Source organism: Tachypleus tridentatus, chromosome 5 (genome assembly GCF_004210375.1).
Source record: "Tachypleus tridentatus isolate NWPU-2018 chromosome 5, ASM421037v1, whole genome shotgun sequence".
Lineage (NCBI taxonomy): Eukaryota > Metazoa > Arthropoda > Merostomata > Xiphosura > Limulidae > Tachypleus > Tachypleus tridentatus.
In genome coordinates, this window is record NC_134829.1 from 34,341,891 (window position 1) to 34,360,234 (window position 18,344).

Here is an 18,344-nt window from a genome sequence, read left to right on the forward strand (position 1 = left end):
TTGTTTGGTAACTATTACGTCACAGTAATTTTCCTAGCGGCAAACGTAAAAACTAAAACGTTCGGATTGCCGCTCGGAAAGGGCTCTTTCTGTTCCAAGTTCTATGTTTCATTTTTTAGCACATATTTTTTTATAAAAATGTGAACCTGCAAAATTAATCAGTATGAGTAGTTCTTTTGACTACAAAGTTTTCTTTTTTCTGTAAAATTCACCTTTAATAAATTCACCTAGTATGTGTTTATTTATTTTATTGGAGTAATTATCTTTACATTTAATGTATCATATTTAATATCTTTAGGCCGACTATTCGTACATGAGTTAACACTGGTTATCAATTACTGTATTTTCCGGTTAATAAGCCGAATCGCCGAATAAGCCGAGGCCAATTTTCAGCTCTGAAAATGAGGGTTTTTGCTTATTACCGCCCAATAAGCCGAAGCCATTTTTAAGAAGTGACAAGTTTCTTCAAAATGATTTCTTAGTCTCGTTTCAGCGTCAGCATGCATGTTGTGTGTGATCATTGGCGTTCTGTAGTAAAGCAAAACGTGTCGTATTGAGACAGAGATGGAATCAATACGTCATTCGTTATTGGCTCCACTCACTGTAATTAGGTAACCAATGAAATTCCAGAAACAACGTTTCACTGTAGTCTTAACGTGCTTTGCTGATGGGACAAAATTACCGCCTATGGTAATTTTCAAAAGAAAAACATTTCCTAAGAAGAAGAAATTTCCGAAAGGAGTAATCGGCCAATAAGCCGACCCCCAAAAATCAGGTCCAAAATTTAGGGCCAGAAATTCGGCTTATTAGGCGGAAAATACGGTAGTTATCAAGCGAAACATGCATAACGGCCTGGTAAATGGTTATGTTATAATGGTTTTCATTGTATTATAAATTCAAATACAAATACATATGTTTTAAAAGGTGAAATCATAGCATGTAACGGAAACGTTTGTGTTTCAGAGTTGGTGACGTTTATGAGTTATTAATGCTAATGTATACAAATTGAGCATAATATCATATACCGACAGCGAAAGTGTTGAAGTGCTGGAAGTATTCTGTGACATTGAATGGATTTGAACCCCACTCTCCAGCTTATATACCCAAATCTTTACTATGGGGCCAACCTATGCTCTTTATTCCGCGTTTTCACGGACAGTCAGAAAAACAAAGAAACATTTTAACACTGTCTGTAAAAGTTGTTAATGATGTCTGAAAAAGATACAATGTCAGTGAAAAAAGGTCATTGTTTGTATATATGTATATTAGTGAAAACAAAATTGTAATGGATGCCATACCATTAAGCATAATGAAGAATTTAGTGGGTTTTCATGAACAACTAGTGCACTGATGCAGAGAGGGTTCTCACAGGTTAGGGAAACTGGATAAAACTCAGTGCATTTTAACTGGTTTGAATTTAGCTAAAGGTTACATAGTGCTAACTGCGCTAGCCGTCGTTAAGTCCCTTTTGCGGGTATTGACTAGTCAGTAGCATTCACCGCCAAATCTTGAGTTCTTATTTTACCAACAAATAGTGGGATTGATTACTACATTATAATGCTTTCACGAGTAAAAAGGCGGGCATGTTTTATGAATCCATAACTCACAAATTGCGAGTCAAGCGCTCCAACCATCTGACCATGGTAGGTCTTCCGTTTCGGGAAAAATCAGGAAATTTCAGTTCAAAGACACAAAATGGGAAAAGTCGACGAATTTCGTGTAATTAAACAATACTTCCACAATATAGAGAACCTACGAAGAAATATATCATAATTAACATTAAAAAATCACGTTCGTGTTAATTCTGGTGTATGTGGTACGTTAATATGAGTAATTCACATATAAACTTTGTTTTGTTCACATCGATTATTTTGTTTGTAGTTAATTTGCTTTGAGTATGAAGGTGGTCGTAGTTATAGAAGCAACAACAGTAGTGAGGGGTATTGCGCCTTCGGAACATCTGTATAAGGAAGATTTTAAAAGTATCAAAACTAAAAAAGTTTGATTATTTCGGTGAATCCTGGGAGTTAAAAGATAGTACAAATCTTCACAATTTTGGTGAGTTATTATTTTTATTTCATGTTTATAGTTCTACCCAAATAAATACTACAGTTAAAAACAACATGTTCTTGCTTGCACAAGAAATATTTTTATTTAGGCCTAATCTTCAGTCACCATTACCTGTTTCGATACTTTAACGCGTCATCGTTAGGGGTGTAGATCGCAACAACATTCCATTGTTTATACTTTGTCATGTCTTAATTTCTGAGTATTTTACAGGCAATAACGCCTTCTATCTGTAATTTATAATAACGAAATTTCATTTTTTCTTAATGTCTTCTAGGCACCCAATGGGAATTTTGAGAGGAACTTTAGTGAATAAAGAAACTACATAATATGAAATTAGTATATCATTTTCTTTCAACGTTATTTGTTTTATTCCTTCCACAAATTCTTTATAATCTTTAAAGCGTATATTTATTTTATTATCTGAAAAACGAAATTGTTTAGAGATAAATAAGCTGTATGTTCATATACATAAATTAGATACTTTTGGTCTTCGCCTGTTATTTTATTCCGTGAATCTTAGGAACTGCCTGAACCTTTGGAGCTATGTAACTCTATGATATTAGATCATTATTTTCTTCTGGTGTTAATTTTATATTTGTCAACTCATGAAACTTACTGGTGGAAGTATTCATAATTATTATATAAGAACCTTCTTGTAATAATTCTTGAATATTGAAAATATCACAGTCTGTTCTATTTGACACTGCAGTTTGTTCATTTCTATTTGGTTTGTAAATAACGTTCTAACTTTTTAAGGAGTTTATTTCTTTTATTTTTGTTTAAATTTTGGAATAAACTTCTTAACTAAATTATAACACGGATTTAATAACAAGCTCCTTATTCGTATATTTCACTTTGCATAAATGTGTTTTGATATTTGTGATAACATCTTTTTAATAAGTTATTTGACCACAAGCGAAACCTAAACTTTTATTTAATATTTCAGTTTACTTAGCATTTAATGGAAAATTTGATTTGTTTACAGTTTTAAATTTTTCTAAATATCTGTAAGTAACTCTAATAAAAGATCTAACTTAAGTTGGTTGTTTTTGTAGGTTTTTTTTCATTAAATTTTCGATTTTTAAATCTCTTTCCTATTGCGCCAATAAATGAGTAATTACATTTTAATTACCTTACAGTTTATATTTTAATGAACACCCAGGAATCATTAATTTAAAGCATCGAATATTTGAGTAATATTTTAAAAAGTTACTGTTTGTCAAGCAACAAATAAGACGCTAGAAGTATCGAAACCCAGTTTCTAGTGCTTTAACTTCGCAGACAAGCCACTGCGCCATTAGGAAACTATTTTGAAACTATGAGCTTTCGAACAACGACAAGATCTTACGATCAAGATACTAATTAGTGTGGATATTATGTGAAAGTGAAGTTGTTTGATTAACGTTTTGCTTCGGACATATCTTGTGAATCCACAAACTTTCTTTTGTTCGTAACATCTCTGGTACGCGCACTCCCTAAGATGTTGAACTGTTTAGAAATGACATTTGCTTCGCAATCATGTTAACAATGACGAAGAACGGACGATTGATTATATATAGTATTCTGCGCATGCTCTTAAGCTGTGGATGCTTGTAAGATTGACAGTCAATCCTTATCCTTTAACGTGGTGCTAATTGGCTGCCTTCCCTCTAGTTAAAACCCCAGTGGCACAGTGGTAAGTCTAAACGCTTTTAACGCTAAAATCCGGAGTTCAATGTTTGTGGTGGGCACAGAACATATACCTCATTGTACAACTTTTTTGTTTAACTGTAAATAAGCACACAAATCCTTTGATCAGTCGCTCATAATTAGGGTAGGCAACAGATGGCTTTAGTTTGTTTGTTTGTTTTGAAATTTCGCACAAAGCTACTCGAGGGCTATCTGTGCTAGCCGTCCCTAATTTAGCAGTGTAAGACTAGAGGGAAGGCAGCTAGTCATCACCACCCACCGCCAACTCTTGGGCTACTCTTTTACCAACGAATAGTGGGATTGACCGTCACATTATACGCCCTCACGGCTGGGAGGGCGAGCATGTTTAGCGCGACGCGGGCGCGAACCCGCAATCCTCGGATTACGAGTCGCACGCCTTACGCGCTTGGCCATGCCAGGCCAGAGCATAGGTAACCTAATGTGTAGTTCTATGCTTTAGAGTAGGGATGGCCAAACTTCCTTAACGTAAGAGCCACATACAGTAAACTTTAGATGTTTGAGAACATGAACAAATATTACACACACGTTTTGTTACATAAATTATGTATAAATATTAATAAATACATGTGCGCAATAATATTTATTGATGTATGTAGTTTTAAAACTGTTAATTTGTATTAGTTTTAATAATCACAATGTACACATATATATTCCAAATGCTTTAAAAATCCTGGCTGATTATTGTTTAACTATATTGAGCGTATTTAATACGGTAATGAACAACGGGAACATCTAAAAAATATGCAAATTTGCATTTCATTAACATTAAATGAGACTGCCAAAAAAAAAATAAAAAGGGTAAATACAGATATTTTTAATGATATTTATTTGGCTCAGTAAATATCTGGTCAAAACATGAAGGAAAATATGTAAAACAATAAAATTAGAGATATTTTAATCAGATACCACCTTACAATATTTTAGTCTTATCATAATACTGACACAAACAGACATTGATACAATAATCAGGCTATTTACTGCTAGTAGAGGTCTTGTGAGTTTCCGTCTTGGTTGTTAGTTGTTGAAATTCCGGCTGATATGTTGTCAAAACTGCACGAATTAGCTCCATCAGGTGCTGATTTGTAAAAATTGCACGTTGCTTCGACTTCACAAACTTCATTACAGAGTACAGTGATCCACAGCAGTGTGTTGTGCTGAAAATTGAGATGAGTCGCACACTGGTTTTCTTCAGTTCAGGATATTTTATTTCTGGAACTTGCTTACAGAACTCAATTGTAGAATGGGATTTATGGATCATCTTTATACCCAGGCCCTTCTATAGTTCTGTTAGTTCCATTTCCACAGCAGATGATTCTGGAACTAGATGTTCGAGAATTGGACAACCATAATTAATCACATTAACCATGAATGGATTTACCAGAAAGGCGAAGCAGGGCTTCAGCTTCTGCAAGTCCTCAAACCTGTCTAGGGACTTATCAAGCAGTCCTTGTAATTTATCTTTGTATTCTTCCAATTTGTAATCTTTTATTTCGATATCAGGGAATGTATTTACTCTCCTTTTGAGATTGGGAAAGTAACTGAAGTTTCTTGACAATATGTCTCTTTGAAAAAAACAATTCTTATTTTATTCTTAAAGCTGAAAATTGTCTGAGTAAGATTGGAAACAATCTTATCCTTCTCCTGGAGTGCCAAGTTGAGAGTTTGTAGATGATTCATTATACCAGTAAGGAACATTAGACCTTTCATCCATTCATCACTTCCCAGTTGAGGATAGAATCTTTTCTTTTCTTCAAGAAAAGTAATAATAGGTTCCAACAGATCCACAAACCTATTTAAGACATTGCTGGTTGACAGCCATCTCACAATTCAGAAGAAAGAGACATCACTGGGTTTATTTATCTTCAAGCACCAGTTCTTCAATAAAACTTCTGAACTGTCGGTGGGTCTTCCCGTTTAAGCGTATGATATTGACAATTTCAAGAACAAATTTCATAACATTTTCATATTTGAAGTATCTACCAGGTGTTCACGATGAATAATGCAATGAACAGGGAGAAACTCTGAAATGCTGGGATCACTTTTCATAAGTACAATTAGTTTTGCATTTTCCCCCACCATTGCAGGTGCTCCATCTGTTGCAACACTGACGAGTTTACCCAGTGGAATATCAGCATTTGTTAAAGCTGTGTCAAGCGCATTTTTAATGTCAACACCACTAGTTGTTTCTTTTAGTGCCACTAAGTGCTACATCTCTTCTTTCACAGTTACATCAGAGGAAAAATAACAAACAAATACCGCCAGTTGTGGGTTGTCTTGTATGTCTGTAGATTCGTCAAGGGCTAAGCTGAATGCAAGGGAATTCTTTAAATAATTTTGTCTGCAACATCAGCACTGCTCTGGGAAATACATCTCTATATAGTGTGGCATGAAGCTGGTGTTTGCGCTATTAGTCGCTGAAGTTTTGTGTTAATTGGATCTAACATTGCAACAACTTCAACTACATTCTTCTTAACAAATTCACCATCAGAATATGGGTGTTTAGCACGAGCAATATTCCATGGTATAACAAAACTAGCTTCAGTCGTTGTATCAACTTCCTTACTGAACGTTGTCAACAGTGTCTGCTGGCTATTTAGCGATGATTTTAACACAGTTAACTTATTTTTCGTGATTCTGATTTAGATGGATAATCAGACGAAACGTTTTTGTGATTTGTTTCATCATTACTGGCTTTGTAATGACTGAGTAACAAATTGCAGATGAGACACAAAGGTTTACCTGCTTTAACGGTGAATGCAAAATTTTTCTCCCACTTTGGTTTAAAATTTCTGTTTTCATCTTCATACTTACATTTCTTACAATTTGATGACGTCATCTTCCTTCACAAAATTTTCACAGACACTTCTAAAAAATTAAAGTGAAAAGAAACAATAAGCTCCAACACGCGCAACGCAACCAAACTATACAGCGCCCAGTATCACACTAACTCTCCGAATTTCAATGCCTGCAACACAGCCACACACGCCACAATCACGCGATCGCAAGCCACGCCCACTAAAACTAACATTGTCAGCACCGGCTTGGACGATTACTGATTCTCCAGTACAATTCCTCTGTGATCCTTCCTGGTCCGAAATTTCTTTAATCCCCGACTCAAATATAGCATTAAAATTAGGATTTAAATTCTTAAATATATTTACTCACCATGAAAATTAAACTTACGTTTTAATTCATTGGACTCTCAGTTTATACCTGATAAATAATTATAAAGCTTGAAAATTTTGTATTTATCTTTTATATTGATTGTGGTGAAAAAAGGGAGCTCAGCCAACATATTTTCGCGAGCTGCACATTATATGTGAGAGAACCGCCGCGAGCCACGATTTGGCCACCCCTGCTCTAGAGTCTAGAACAAAGGAACTTTTTGTAAATCAAGAAAAATAATGTATTTTAAAACAATATATTACATTTTATGTTATGATCTTTACCAACTATTTTAGTTTTAAGAAAACGCCCCCTGGTAAGCAGAAGGGATTACAATGCTAAAATTCTGTATTTAATTCCCACTGTGGAATAAGCCACTGTCCAAGTTTGCAGTAAAATGAACTGATAAAAATAAACAATCACATACTTAACTTCTAATTCTGTTTACTTTCGGCTAGGCCTGCCGTAGCTAGTGCTCGATTCGTAATTTGCGGGTAACGGGTTCGAATTCCAGTCACACAGAGCATGCTCGGTCTTTCAGCAGTGAGGGCACTCTAATATGACGGTCAATCCCACTGTTCGTTGGTAAAAGAGTGGCCGAAGAGTTGGCGGTGGGCGGTGATAACAAACTGCTTTCCTTCTAGTCTTACACTGCTAAATTAAGGACGGCTAGCACAGATAGCCCTCATGTAGCTTTGTGCGAAATTCAAAGCAAACAAACAACCATAATTTTTAATTACTAGCCAGAGGGAAAGCTGACAGTCAGCAAACCTCTGCCCCTTATCATGCATGACCAGGGGGGTTAAGGCGTTCGACTCGTTTTCCTAAGGTCGCGGGTTCGAATCCCCGTCGCATCAAACATGCTTGCCCTTTGCTTATAATGTTACAGTCAATCTCACTGTTCGTTGGTAAAAGAGTAGCCCAAGAGTTGGTAGTGGGTGGTGATGATTAGCTGCTCTCCCTCTTCTCTTGTACTGCTAAATTAGAGACTGCTAGCGTAGATAGCTTTGCGCGAAAGTTTCAAAACAATAAAATACTTTCGGCTACAGTTTTTTTTTTATGCATGGAATTTCTTGTGGACATATTGAACGCATGTGACAAGAAGCATCTGGAGAGATTCTCATGTTAATAAGAAAATATTTTTATTGATATACGTTTACCTCCTTAATTATCACACAGAATTATTTTTCCCATGAAATATCTCGATCACTCAGAAAGTAAATATTTTAAACCTATCCAATACGTTTGGCAAGAAGATACGACAGAAGAGCACTTAATACATAAACTAAAGAGGTTACATTTGAAACATTGCACGATTTTTATCAGGGACAGACGTAAGCAGGAATATTTAGCCGCATTATTCATTGCTTAATATCCTTGTAATTGTCTTGGAAGCATTTGGGAGCCAGTTGATGTTCGCTACGGAGGTATTTCCCTTTTTCCCTCCTCTAGCCCGTTTCAAATTCTGGCATTCCTTTTTTTAAATTCCTTCTATTAAATCAGTAATTTCGCATTATTTTGATTAATTAAAAGATTAAATTTATTGTTTTTGTTAGGATCTTACGATTAAACTAAAACGTATTAAATGCACAAATAATTGTATTTGGTTGTCCTTATAAAGTGTTGATCTTTTCCAGAAGTTTTGTACAGTGCTACATGAGTTTAGAAATAAACAGAAATGCCAATTTATGTGAGAGGGATGGGTGAGTGAAAGGTACGATTACACCAAATATTAACACTTATCAACCCTCATTCAGCAATAACACTACAGAGGCCTCCCAGTGACACAGCGTATGTCTTCGGACTTACAACGTTAAAAATCGGGTTTCGTTACTCTTGGTGGGCAGGGTACAGACAGCCCATTGTGTAGCTTTATGTTTAACTTCAAACAAACAAATAATACAAAATTTTTGTGACCGACTAATATATTTTATGTTTTCTGTTTTAACTTACAATTTCTGTACATTTTCACATTAATATGATTAATGATTCCGAAGTGGAAATACAACTGCGACGTCAAATTAAAATATGACGTCATATTGTATCACAGACTTTCTCTTCATATTGATAATAAAGTTGTTTAATTAAATTTTAAATGTAACTATGTAAATGGGCGTGACATGCGCACTTTAACCCTCCCATATGCATTGGGTTTAGATTGTATGACTAGTAAACTATTAGTAGAGACGTAGCGAAGTAGGGTGCCCCCCCCCTTCCTAGTATTCTGTCGTCAACACATCAAAAATTTCCTGTTAATTCTGTCGGCAGATTTTTAATCTGACTTTTGAAGTAAACTCAGGTTAAAATAAATAGCTTCTTGATGAGTTTGTTTGTTTTTGAATTTTGCACAAAGCTACTCGAGAGCTATCTGCGCTAGCCGTCCCTAATTTAGCAATGTAAGACTAGAGGGAAGGCAGTTAGTCATCACCACCCACCGCCAACTCTTGGGCTACTCTTTTACCAACGAATAGTGGGATTGACCGTCAAATTATAACGCCCCCACGGCTGAAAGGGCGAGCATGTTTGGCGCGACGGGGATTAACACTTCGGATTCTTTTAAGAGATGTATATTTTTTAGTATAATAAAGCGAATGTATACGTGTGTGAAGACAAGGATAAAGGGTTTGGATTAAAAATAACTTATTATTTAAGGTTAAAAGCGCTAAACTTTTGTTTCTCAAATGATGATTTAACTTGTTATCATATCACATTTCGTATAGACTATTGACTATAAACCAACAGTAATTCAAGATAATCGGCTGTTTCAGTTAAAATAAAAACTCACAGTCACGGTTTGGGTGAATAATTCTAAAAAGGCATTGTCTCTAATTCCCTATGAAGAATCGAAATTCAGTCGCTTTAACGAATTGAAACATTTATAGTAAAGTAACTATACTTGTTTGTTCGATTTTGCGCAAAACCACACGAGGGCAGCTATGAAAGCAGCTAGTCAATACTATCCTCTCTCAACTACTGGACACCTTTAAAGTACTCTTTATCAACCGATGAAGGGATTAACCAAAATATTATAACGCCCCCGTGTGTTCGTTGACTGGTTGAAGTCAATACATACATGTTTTTTTCATCAGTCCATTCTGGAAAGAATATCAACCTAAGCAGATACTATTAAAACGTACAAGTAGCATTGTTGTGGAACTTTTTAATTGTTATGAAAAGTCCTATGATTATTAAAATACTGTAACAGACCAGAAGGGTTGATTTTATAAATTATATTTTTTGATAAAAGATATTTATCGCCAAGTAGGGCCCGGCAGGGCCAGATGATTAGGACGCTCGACTCGTAATCTGAGGATCGAGGGTTCGAAACCCCATCCTATCAAATATTCTTGCCTTTCAGCCATGGTGGCGTTGAATCCCACCGTTCGTTGGTAAAAGAGTAGCCCAAGAGTTGGCGGTGGGTGGTGACAACTAGCTGCCCTCCCTATAATTTTATACTGCTAAATTAGGGATGGCTAGTGCAAATTGCTCTCGCGTAGCTTTGCGCAACTATTCAAAACAAACCTTTAAGTGTCAGGAAGTCCCTATTTAACACCAATAGCAGCGTCTTGAATATCTATTTATGAAATATAAGCGCACTTATCTCGAAGGTTCAAATTTTTACCAGGCAGTTTTCAAACTCCTCGGGTCAACGTTCAAGTAAAAAACTTGATATTTATTACAATATACCTCAACAAATAGTTTGTTTTTCGATTGCCCTCCTCAAACACCTGTTAACCAGAAGCTTACTTCACGCGGAAATTGGCATGGTTGTTATTTTTTATTTTTAGTATAAAAGGACAAGTGAAAACCTAATGATCGAAACTGGAATAAAAACAAGCCTACTGTTCAGGTGAGTAGCACTGTTTATATGATGAATAAAAACAAGCCTACTGTTCAGTGAGTAGCACTGTTTACATGATGAATAAAAACAAGCCTACTGTTCAGTGAGTAGCACTGTTTACATGATGAATAAAAACAAGCCTGCTGTTCAGTGAGTAGCACTGTTTATATGATGAATAAAAATAAGCCAACTGTTCAGTGAATAGCGCTGTTTATATGATGAATAAAAACAAGCCTACTGTTCAGTGAGTAGCACTGTTTATATGATGAATAAAAACAAGCCTACTGTTCAGGTGAGTAGCACTGTTTACATGATGAATAAAAACAAGCCTACTGTTCAGGTGAGTAGCACTGTTTAAATGATGAATAAAAACAAGCCTACTATTCAGGTGAGTAGCACTGTTTACATGATGAATAAAAACAAGCTTACTGTTCAGGTGAGTAGCACTGTTTATATGATGAATAAAAACAAGCCTACTGTTCAGTGAGTAGCATTGCTTATATGATGAATAAAAACAAGCCTACTGTTCAGGCGAGTAGCACTGTTTATATGATGAATAAAAACAAGCCTACTGTTCAGGCGAGTAGCACTGTTTATATGATGAATAAAAACAAGTCTACTGTTCAGTGAGTAGCACTGTTTATATGATGAATAAAAACAAGCCTACTGTTCAGGTGAGTAGCACTGTTTATATGATGAATAAAAACAAGCATACTGTTCAGGTGAGTAGCACTGTTTATATGATGAATAAAAACAAGTCCACTGTTCAGTGAGTAGCACTGTTTATATGATGAATAAAAACAAGCCTGCTTTTCAGTGAGTAGCACTGTTTATATGATGAATAAAAACAAGCTAACTGTTCAGGTGAGTAGCACTGTTTATATGATGAATAAAAACAAGCCTACTGTTCAGTGAGTAGCACTGTTTATATGATGAATAAAAACAAGCCTACTGTTCAGGTGAGTAGCACTGTTTATATGATGAATAAAAACAAGCCTGCTTTTCAGTGAGTAGCACTGTTTATATGATGAATAAAAACAAGCTAACTGTTCAGGTGAGTAGCACTGTTTATATGATGAATAAAAACAAGCCTACTGTTCAGGTGAGTAGCACTGTTTATATGATGAATAAAAACAAGCCTACTGTTCAGGTGAGTAGCACTGTTTACATGATGAATAAAAACAAGCCTACTGTTCAGGTGAGTAGCACTTTTTATATAATGTATAAAAACAAGCCTGCTTTTCAGTGAGTAGCACTGTTTATATGATGAATAAAAACAAGCTAACTGTTCAGGTGAGTAGCACTGTTTATATGATGAATAAAAACAAGCCTACTGTTCAGGTGAGTAGCACTGTTTATATAATGTATAAAAACAAGCCTGCTTTTCAGTGAGTAGCACTGTTTATATGATGAATAAAAACAAGCTAACTGTTCAGGTGAGTAGCACTGTTTATATGATGAATAAAAACAAGCCTACTGTTCAGGTGAGTAGCACTGTTTATATGAAATTCCGTTTTGTTCACATTCTGAATTGTTGTCTCTGTTCTGTTGTTTCTTTCGATTCATTGTTTACATACGTGTTTTTTTTCTTTCTTTCTTTACTGAACTTTTATAGTCATCTATGAACTCAAGTTTGGTATATATAATTCGTATATTTAATAAATCGTGCTCGTGTTTTGTATAATAGCCCAGAACTAGTGAATATTCATCCGTTAGTTCGTACTTAGAAATCCATGTTGTAGGTTTGTAGTGTTCCAAACAACGTTATTTCTGATTGAGAGTTAAAACAAAATGTTAATTAATTAATTATTTTTTCTTTGAGCTAGTATTTGATTATTAAAAGCTAATAGTTATTGTTGTAACGTTGGTTTTGCGTCAGGGTGTTGTTTTTAATTATTTGAGGAATATAAGGCTACTAATAGTTCACGTAACGATAACAAATTAGTTTATTTTACAACCTATACACTATTATCACCTGTACACAGTTATAAATGTAGGCTTAAGTTTACAAATACCTTTTTCACTTCTACACCGTGGATTTACTCTTTAATGTTACTACAGTTAACATATAAAATAAACTTGCTTGTAAAATTTTATGGTCAATCGATTGATTAGTTGAATATACGCAGTAACTAACAATGATGCAAATACTTCACTGAATGACTGACACTGTCAACTGAGAAGCGGTTCGATACTTCATGTATTCTTGTATTTATAATATATCCTTGTTTCTAGATATTTTATAAACTTTCTAGGTCACTAATATTCACTAACATTTTAGGTATTTGATAAACTTATTTGATGTTAACGTTATACGTCCTCTAGCTAATATCTGATATGCAGCTGACAGCACGCTCCGCACCTTCAGCTACGGAGATTGTTATCTTGCAAATTAATTCCACTATTCAGCTAAGAGTAGTTATGAAAGCAGCGATTGCTGCTAACTGGTTACTCTCTCTCTGCTCAAGTTGAAAATACTAAATAGCATTCCAAAGGTGAGTTTTGTGGTATATTCCGGCTAGTAGATTTCTCTCAGAATATTCAGTTAGGGCCTTGAAGTTTGGTGTGTGAAGTAAGAACCCAGTAAAGCACATCCACTGAAAATATGTGTTAATTTGGGATTTTATTGTCTTAGATATAGAAGGTTGAATATTGCTAAACTACTACTACTATTATTAAAACTAGCCGATTAACCGTGGCGCCACTGCATTAGACCCGCGTGTGACGTTTTCATAACGTCATATATGCACCCTGAGAATGGAAAAAAAAAGTTCTCCGTCACAAAAAGCAGAGGAGAAACGGGAATATCGTGACCCCTATTCCAAATCTACATGCACACAGGATAAAAATTTCGTAAAGTTGGGGGTTGGACGTTGCGTAATAAAAAAGTTTTTTTTCAGTATCATAAATATAAGCAAGTATTCAATTATAATTATTGTATGATGATGATACATTGTGTCACCCAGCGGGTTGCTTTGGCTGCATGATACACTAACTTATGTCTTGATAAAATAAAAGCAGTATTAAAGTGAAGATTTGAACGATACCAAATTAAAGTGTGTACACTGTGCTTGTCCCTCCGATTATAACTGAGCTAGTCAGAAATAAAGGGTCACATCATGAAAGGCATACAAAAATAATTTTCTCAACACACAGCAAAAGGAAAATGTTTCAAAAATCTGCTAAGCAAAAGAGAACTCTACTTTTTAATACGAATCGTACAAATAACAACTTAAGTCAGGTTTATACACCAAACACTATTCTGTGCATGGCCTTTGTCCACTTCTGTTCAAACTTCAGACACAGAAGTCTTCAGATCATTACCCAATTTGTTTTAGAATACTTTTTTTAAAATTTTGCACGAAGCTAATCAAAGACTATTTGAACCAGCCGTTCATAATTTGAAGTGAGACTATATAGAGAGAGAACTGCTAGTCAAAACTACCCAGCGCTAACTTTTGAGCTATATCTTTTTTATCAATGAATAGTTAGATTGACAATCATATTGTAACACCTCTACGACTGAAAAGACGGGCATGTTTAGTGAAGGGATTTGATCCCATGACGCTATGACTGTGAGTCGAATGCCCTAACAGCCACACCATACCAGACTTCTGACAGAAAATACAGCTTTCTATTCTTGGATTTACAAGGTATCTTCGCTTCAAGGAACTGTTACTTTCCAATTAGGGAATGAGGTCTCCGACAGAGTTGGCAAGAAGCAAAGTTAAGATATGTTTATTTGAACAACTTTAGACAGCCAAACTGAGCTCAAACAAAATACTGAGGCCCGGTATGGCAAGGTGGTTAAGGCACTCGACTCGTAATTTGAGGGTCGCGGGTTCGAATCCCCGTTACACCAGACATATTCTCCCTTTCAGCCGTGGAGGCATTATAATGTGATAGTCAATCCCACTATTCGATGGTAAAAGAGTAGCTCAGGAGTTGGCGGTGGGTAGCGATGACCTGCTGTCTTCCCTCTAGTATTACACTGTTAAATTAGGGACGGCTAGCGCAGATAGCCCTTCTGTAGCTTTGCGCGAAATTACAAAAAAAATAATTGAAACTTCGAAAATTTTTACATGTCAGCTGAGATGGTGAGCAAAAACTTGATGCTGTCCTGTAACAACATTTCCTATTGGTATCTCCCTTGAATAAATAAAGATCAATATATATATATTCCAAACTGATTAGATATTTTCTCATTAAATTTTTTTAGTTAAAAAACACAAACCATCCTAAGTATATACATTAACTTAACATGATTTAAGTAAGTCATATTATTCTAATGAAGTAAGAAATTTACTTTTACTAAAGGTAAAAAATGCTGAAATGGATGTTTTAAAAACAAAATGATGTGTTAAGAATCAAATGTGTAATAAAACCATTTATATTTGAAGTTTATAACTTCATCTGGTATGGCCTGATGGCTATGGTGCTTTATTCACATTTTACAGTTAACGGGTTCGAATCCACTTCACCGAACGTGTTCTCCCTTTCAGTCGTGCGGTTTATGAAATTATTATCAGTCTCACTATTTGGTGGTGAGAGAGTAATCAAAAAGTTGGCGGTGGGTGATATTATCAAGCTGCCTTCCCTCTAGTCTGTCACTGCTAAAATAGGGACAGCTAACATAGACGACCCCCGCTTTGCACAAAATTTTAAGTAGAGAAACTTCGTTATAGTTTTTAGGATATGAACCTCCAAAAACAAAAAAACACCGCAAATACACTATGTACGAGGTGTGTGAATTACATTTGCCTTTTCTTAGAAGTCCTGTATGTTCCTTTTTGTTTCAGTAACTTAGCAACAAACGTGAAGATGAAAATTGGTGTTATCCTGACATGCTCCATAGCGGTTGCTGTGTCAGCACCCTCTACTAGTAAGTTGTGAAAAATATCTTGGTGAATTTAACATAGAAACTTTTATTTAATAGTACTTAAATTAGATTATAAAAGAAAAATAACAGTGAACACAGTGTAAGATATTAGTTTTATTTTTAGTTCGTGACCTTTCAGAGGAAAATTAATATCTATGCAGTCGACTTAAATAATTTAAGAAATATGAACTATTTTCCCTAATGCTATTGAATGTGTCATGCTACCTGCAAATACATTTTGCAGAATATTTCTAGATTATTATTTCTGTGACTTACGTTTATTATAAAGAATGCTTACGTAGTCTACATGGTTTTATATATAATTTTAATCTTCTGAAATTCTCAAAGAAAAAAGAACAGGTACTCTGGTGGGTGAAGTGAACCTGTTTTTGAAAAGGGGGGGGGAACTATATGTAAAATACGACATTTAGTACCGGTGAGTACCGGCAGAATTTTACCCCTGCTTTTACTGATCTTAGAGTTAGTCTGGCTGATTGTTAAATTAAGATGTTTTTACTTTTAGGGCTGATGTTAACCCAGGGGAATGCGAATCGTTATATTGATGACCTTATCTTGAATTTTCGAAAGAACAAGGATTACGTTTCTAAAATTGACCCTTTCAGAATTTCTTTAGTTGTGGAAAATCCGAACAATAAGGTATACAATGTGGTCGTGAGAGGACTTTCAAACTTAAAACGATCTGGTAACGTTACCCTAAAAGTGAACAACAACACTGAAATTGCGGAGTTAGATGGAGGAATATCAGTCACGGGTATTACATTTACCGGTAGTTACTGGGCTAAATGGTGGATATTCAAGATCAGCGGACAGATATATGGACAGCTCAGCGAAGTAGCTATGAAACTTATCTTAAGTACCAAATTAAGTACAGGACAGACCAATTTGAAATATCTCGAAGTCAATAGGTTTTCCAGATTTAATATAACAAAAGTCACAGGTTTAACCTTTCTTTTCAACTGGATTTTGAAAATCATAGTAAACATCGTGGCACAAAGAATGAAGGATCAAATAATTCAAACAATGGAAATTAATTTGAAGAAAAATATCCGCGAAATATTGAATAAAATCAAGTTTCCGCAGAATTAAACGAAATGTTTTTGTGTGAATTATCAACAAATATTTGTATTCATAAAACACTCAACTTTAGAGATTATATTTGTAAAATGACAATTTGAGGTTTGAATAAAGTAAAAAAAAATGACTCAATATACAATTTACAGAAGTAAGAAATCAAGTTTTGTTGGAAACTAAGTGTCAGACTTGAATCAAAAATTAGCATGTAATTTAAAAATTACGTTCAATAACCTATGTACTTGTATTTTTTTTTTCAAATTTCCGTGCTGAAATGAAATTACGGGGCGTGAAAATTTATTTATTTATTTTCATAAACAACCCAGTTTTTTATCAAACGTAATTTTCTAATCAAATGTTTATTCAAAAAGATGTTAAAACATGTAAGAAATAAACCAATTAACTTTGGTTGGCAAATAAAAGTACAAGAAGAAAGTGGTTTTTGTTTGCTGTTTATTATTTCAATATCAAATTAAAAGAGACATAAACGAAATCCCACGGTGGGACAGTGGTAAGTCTATAGATTTACAAAGCTAAAATTAATTGTTCAATACTACAAATAGCTCGACGTGGCTTTGCTATAGGAAACACACATAACAACATTCTTTGAAATGTCTTAGTTAAAGTTAACGTTTAAAACATGTAAGAAATAAACCAACAAATTTTACTTCATAAATAAAGATGCAAGAAATATTGAAAGTTGCTTTTGTATGTTTATAATTTCAGTGTCAAAATAAAACACAGATAACTGAATTGAATAATACTGTTTGAATTATCTCAGTAAAATTTGAGGTTTGTTATTTTATAACCCAACAGTAGGATATAAATAACGCTAGAAATATAGTATTCACTATTTTAGCAACCCAACACAGTTATAGTTCTGGCGCAGGGGGCTACCAAATGATGTAAATTGGGAGGGCCTTATATAGCTACATTGCTGGCCAAAATCTTGAGGCCAATGAACATAAAGAAAAAATATGCATATTGCGTTGTTAGACTCAACCACTTATTTGAGTAGAGCTTCGAAAGATTAAAATAAGAAAAGGGAAAATAAAAATAAAAAACTTTTTTAGCATTTAATAGCGAAAATGTGAACACTGTGAAATTAGCCTAAATACTAGCTGGTCAAAGGTTTAAGACCATACCAAAAAGAAGTCCTAAACAGGGTAGAAAATGCCCAACAAGAGTCTCAGTAGTGAATTGCATGGCTGTCATTGCGAATAACTGCAAACATTCGCTTTGGCATGGTCAGTATAAGCGTTTGCAGGAGGCTGGCTGTAATGTTTGCACTGTTTGCAACTAACGTACATTTCTATAGACTTCCCTTGCCATCCACCCCCAAACATTTTCAATGGGGTTGAGTTCGGACGAACACGCTTGATGGTCCAAAAGAATCACGTTATTCACCATGTAAAAGTCCTTTGTCTTACTGGCATTGTGTATTGCAGCGTTGTCCTGCTGAAAAATCCAGTCATTTTCTCACAAGCGAGGGCCTTCAGTCAATAAGAATGCTCTCTCCAACACCCGAATGTAGCCAGATGCTGTTTGACGCCCCTGTATAACCTGAAGCTTCATTGTTTCATGGAA

The 18,344-nt window shown here is 35.0% G+C and overlaps 1 protein-coding gene across 2 annotated transcripts; it reads left to right on the forward strand.

Moving 5' to 3' along the window:
- The first annotated feature begins 1,935 nt into the window (after positions 1 to 1,935).
- Positions 1,936 to 17,189, forward strand: LOC143250261 (uncharacterized). Of its 2 annotated transcripts, XM_076500729.1 has the most exons (4): positions 1,939 to 2,058; positions 10,734 to 10,795; positions 15,586 to 15,668; positions 16,189 to 17,189. In XM_076500729.1, exons 2-4 carry the CDS (start codon positions 10,758 to 10,760, stop codon positions 16,770 to 16,772), a joined length of 705 nt encoding a protein of 234 aa, XP_076356844.1. In that variant the 5' UTR covers positions 1,939 to 2,058; positions 10,734 to 10,757; the 3' UTR covers positions 16,773 to 17,189. The 2 variants fall into 2 exon arrangements, with proteins under 2 accessions (XP_076356845.1, XP_076356844.1); XM_076500730.1 differs by lacking the exon at positions 10,734 to 10,795 and having other exon boundaries at positions 1,936 to 2,058.
- The last annotated feature ends 1,155 nt before the right edge of the window (positions 17,190 to 18,344 follow it).

Coding starts and splice junctions, on each gene's coding strand:
- LOC143250261 (XM_076500729.1), top strand. CDS start 10,758: ATGATCGAAACTGGAATAAAAACAAGCCTACTGTTCAG. Junction 10,796..15,585: donor AAAACAAGCCTACTGTTCAG/GTGAGTAGCACT, acceptor TTTTTGTTTCAG/TAACTTAGCAACAAACGTGA. Junction 15,669..16,188: donor TGTGTCAGCACCCTCTACTA/GTAAGTTGTGAA, acceptor TTTTACTTTTAG/GGCTGATGTTAACCCAGGGG.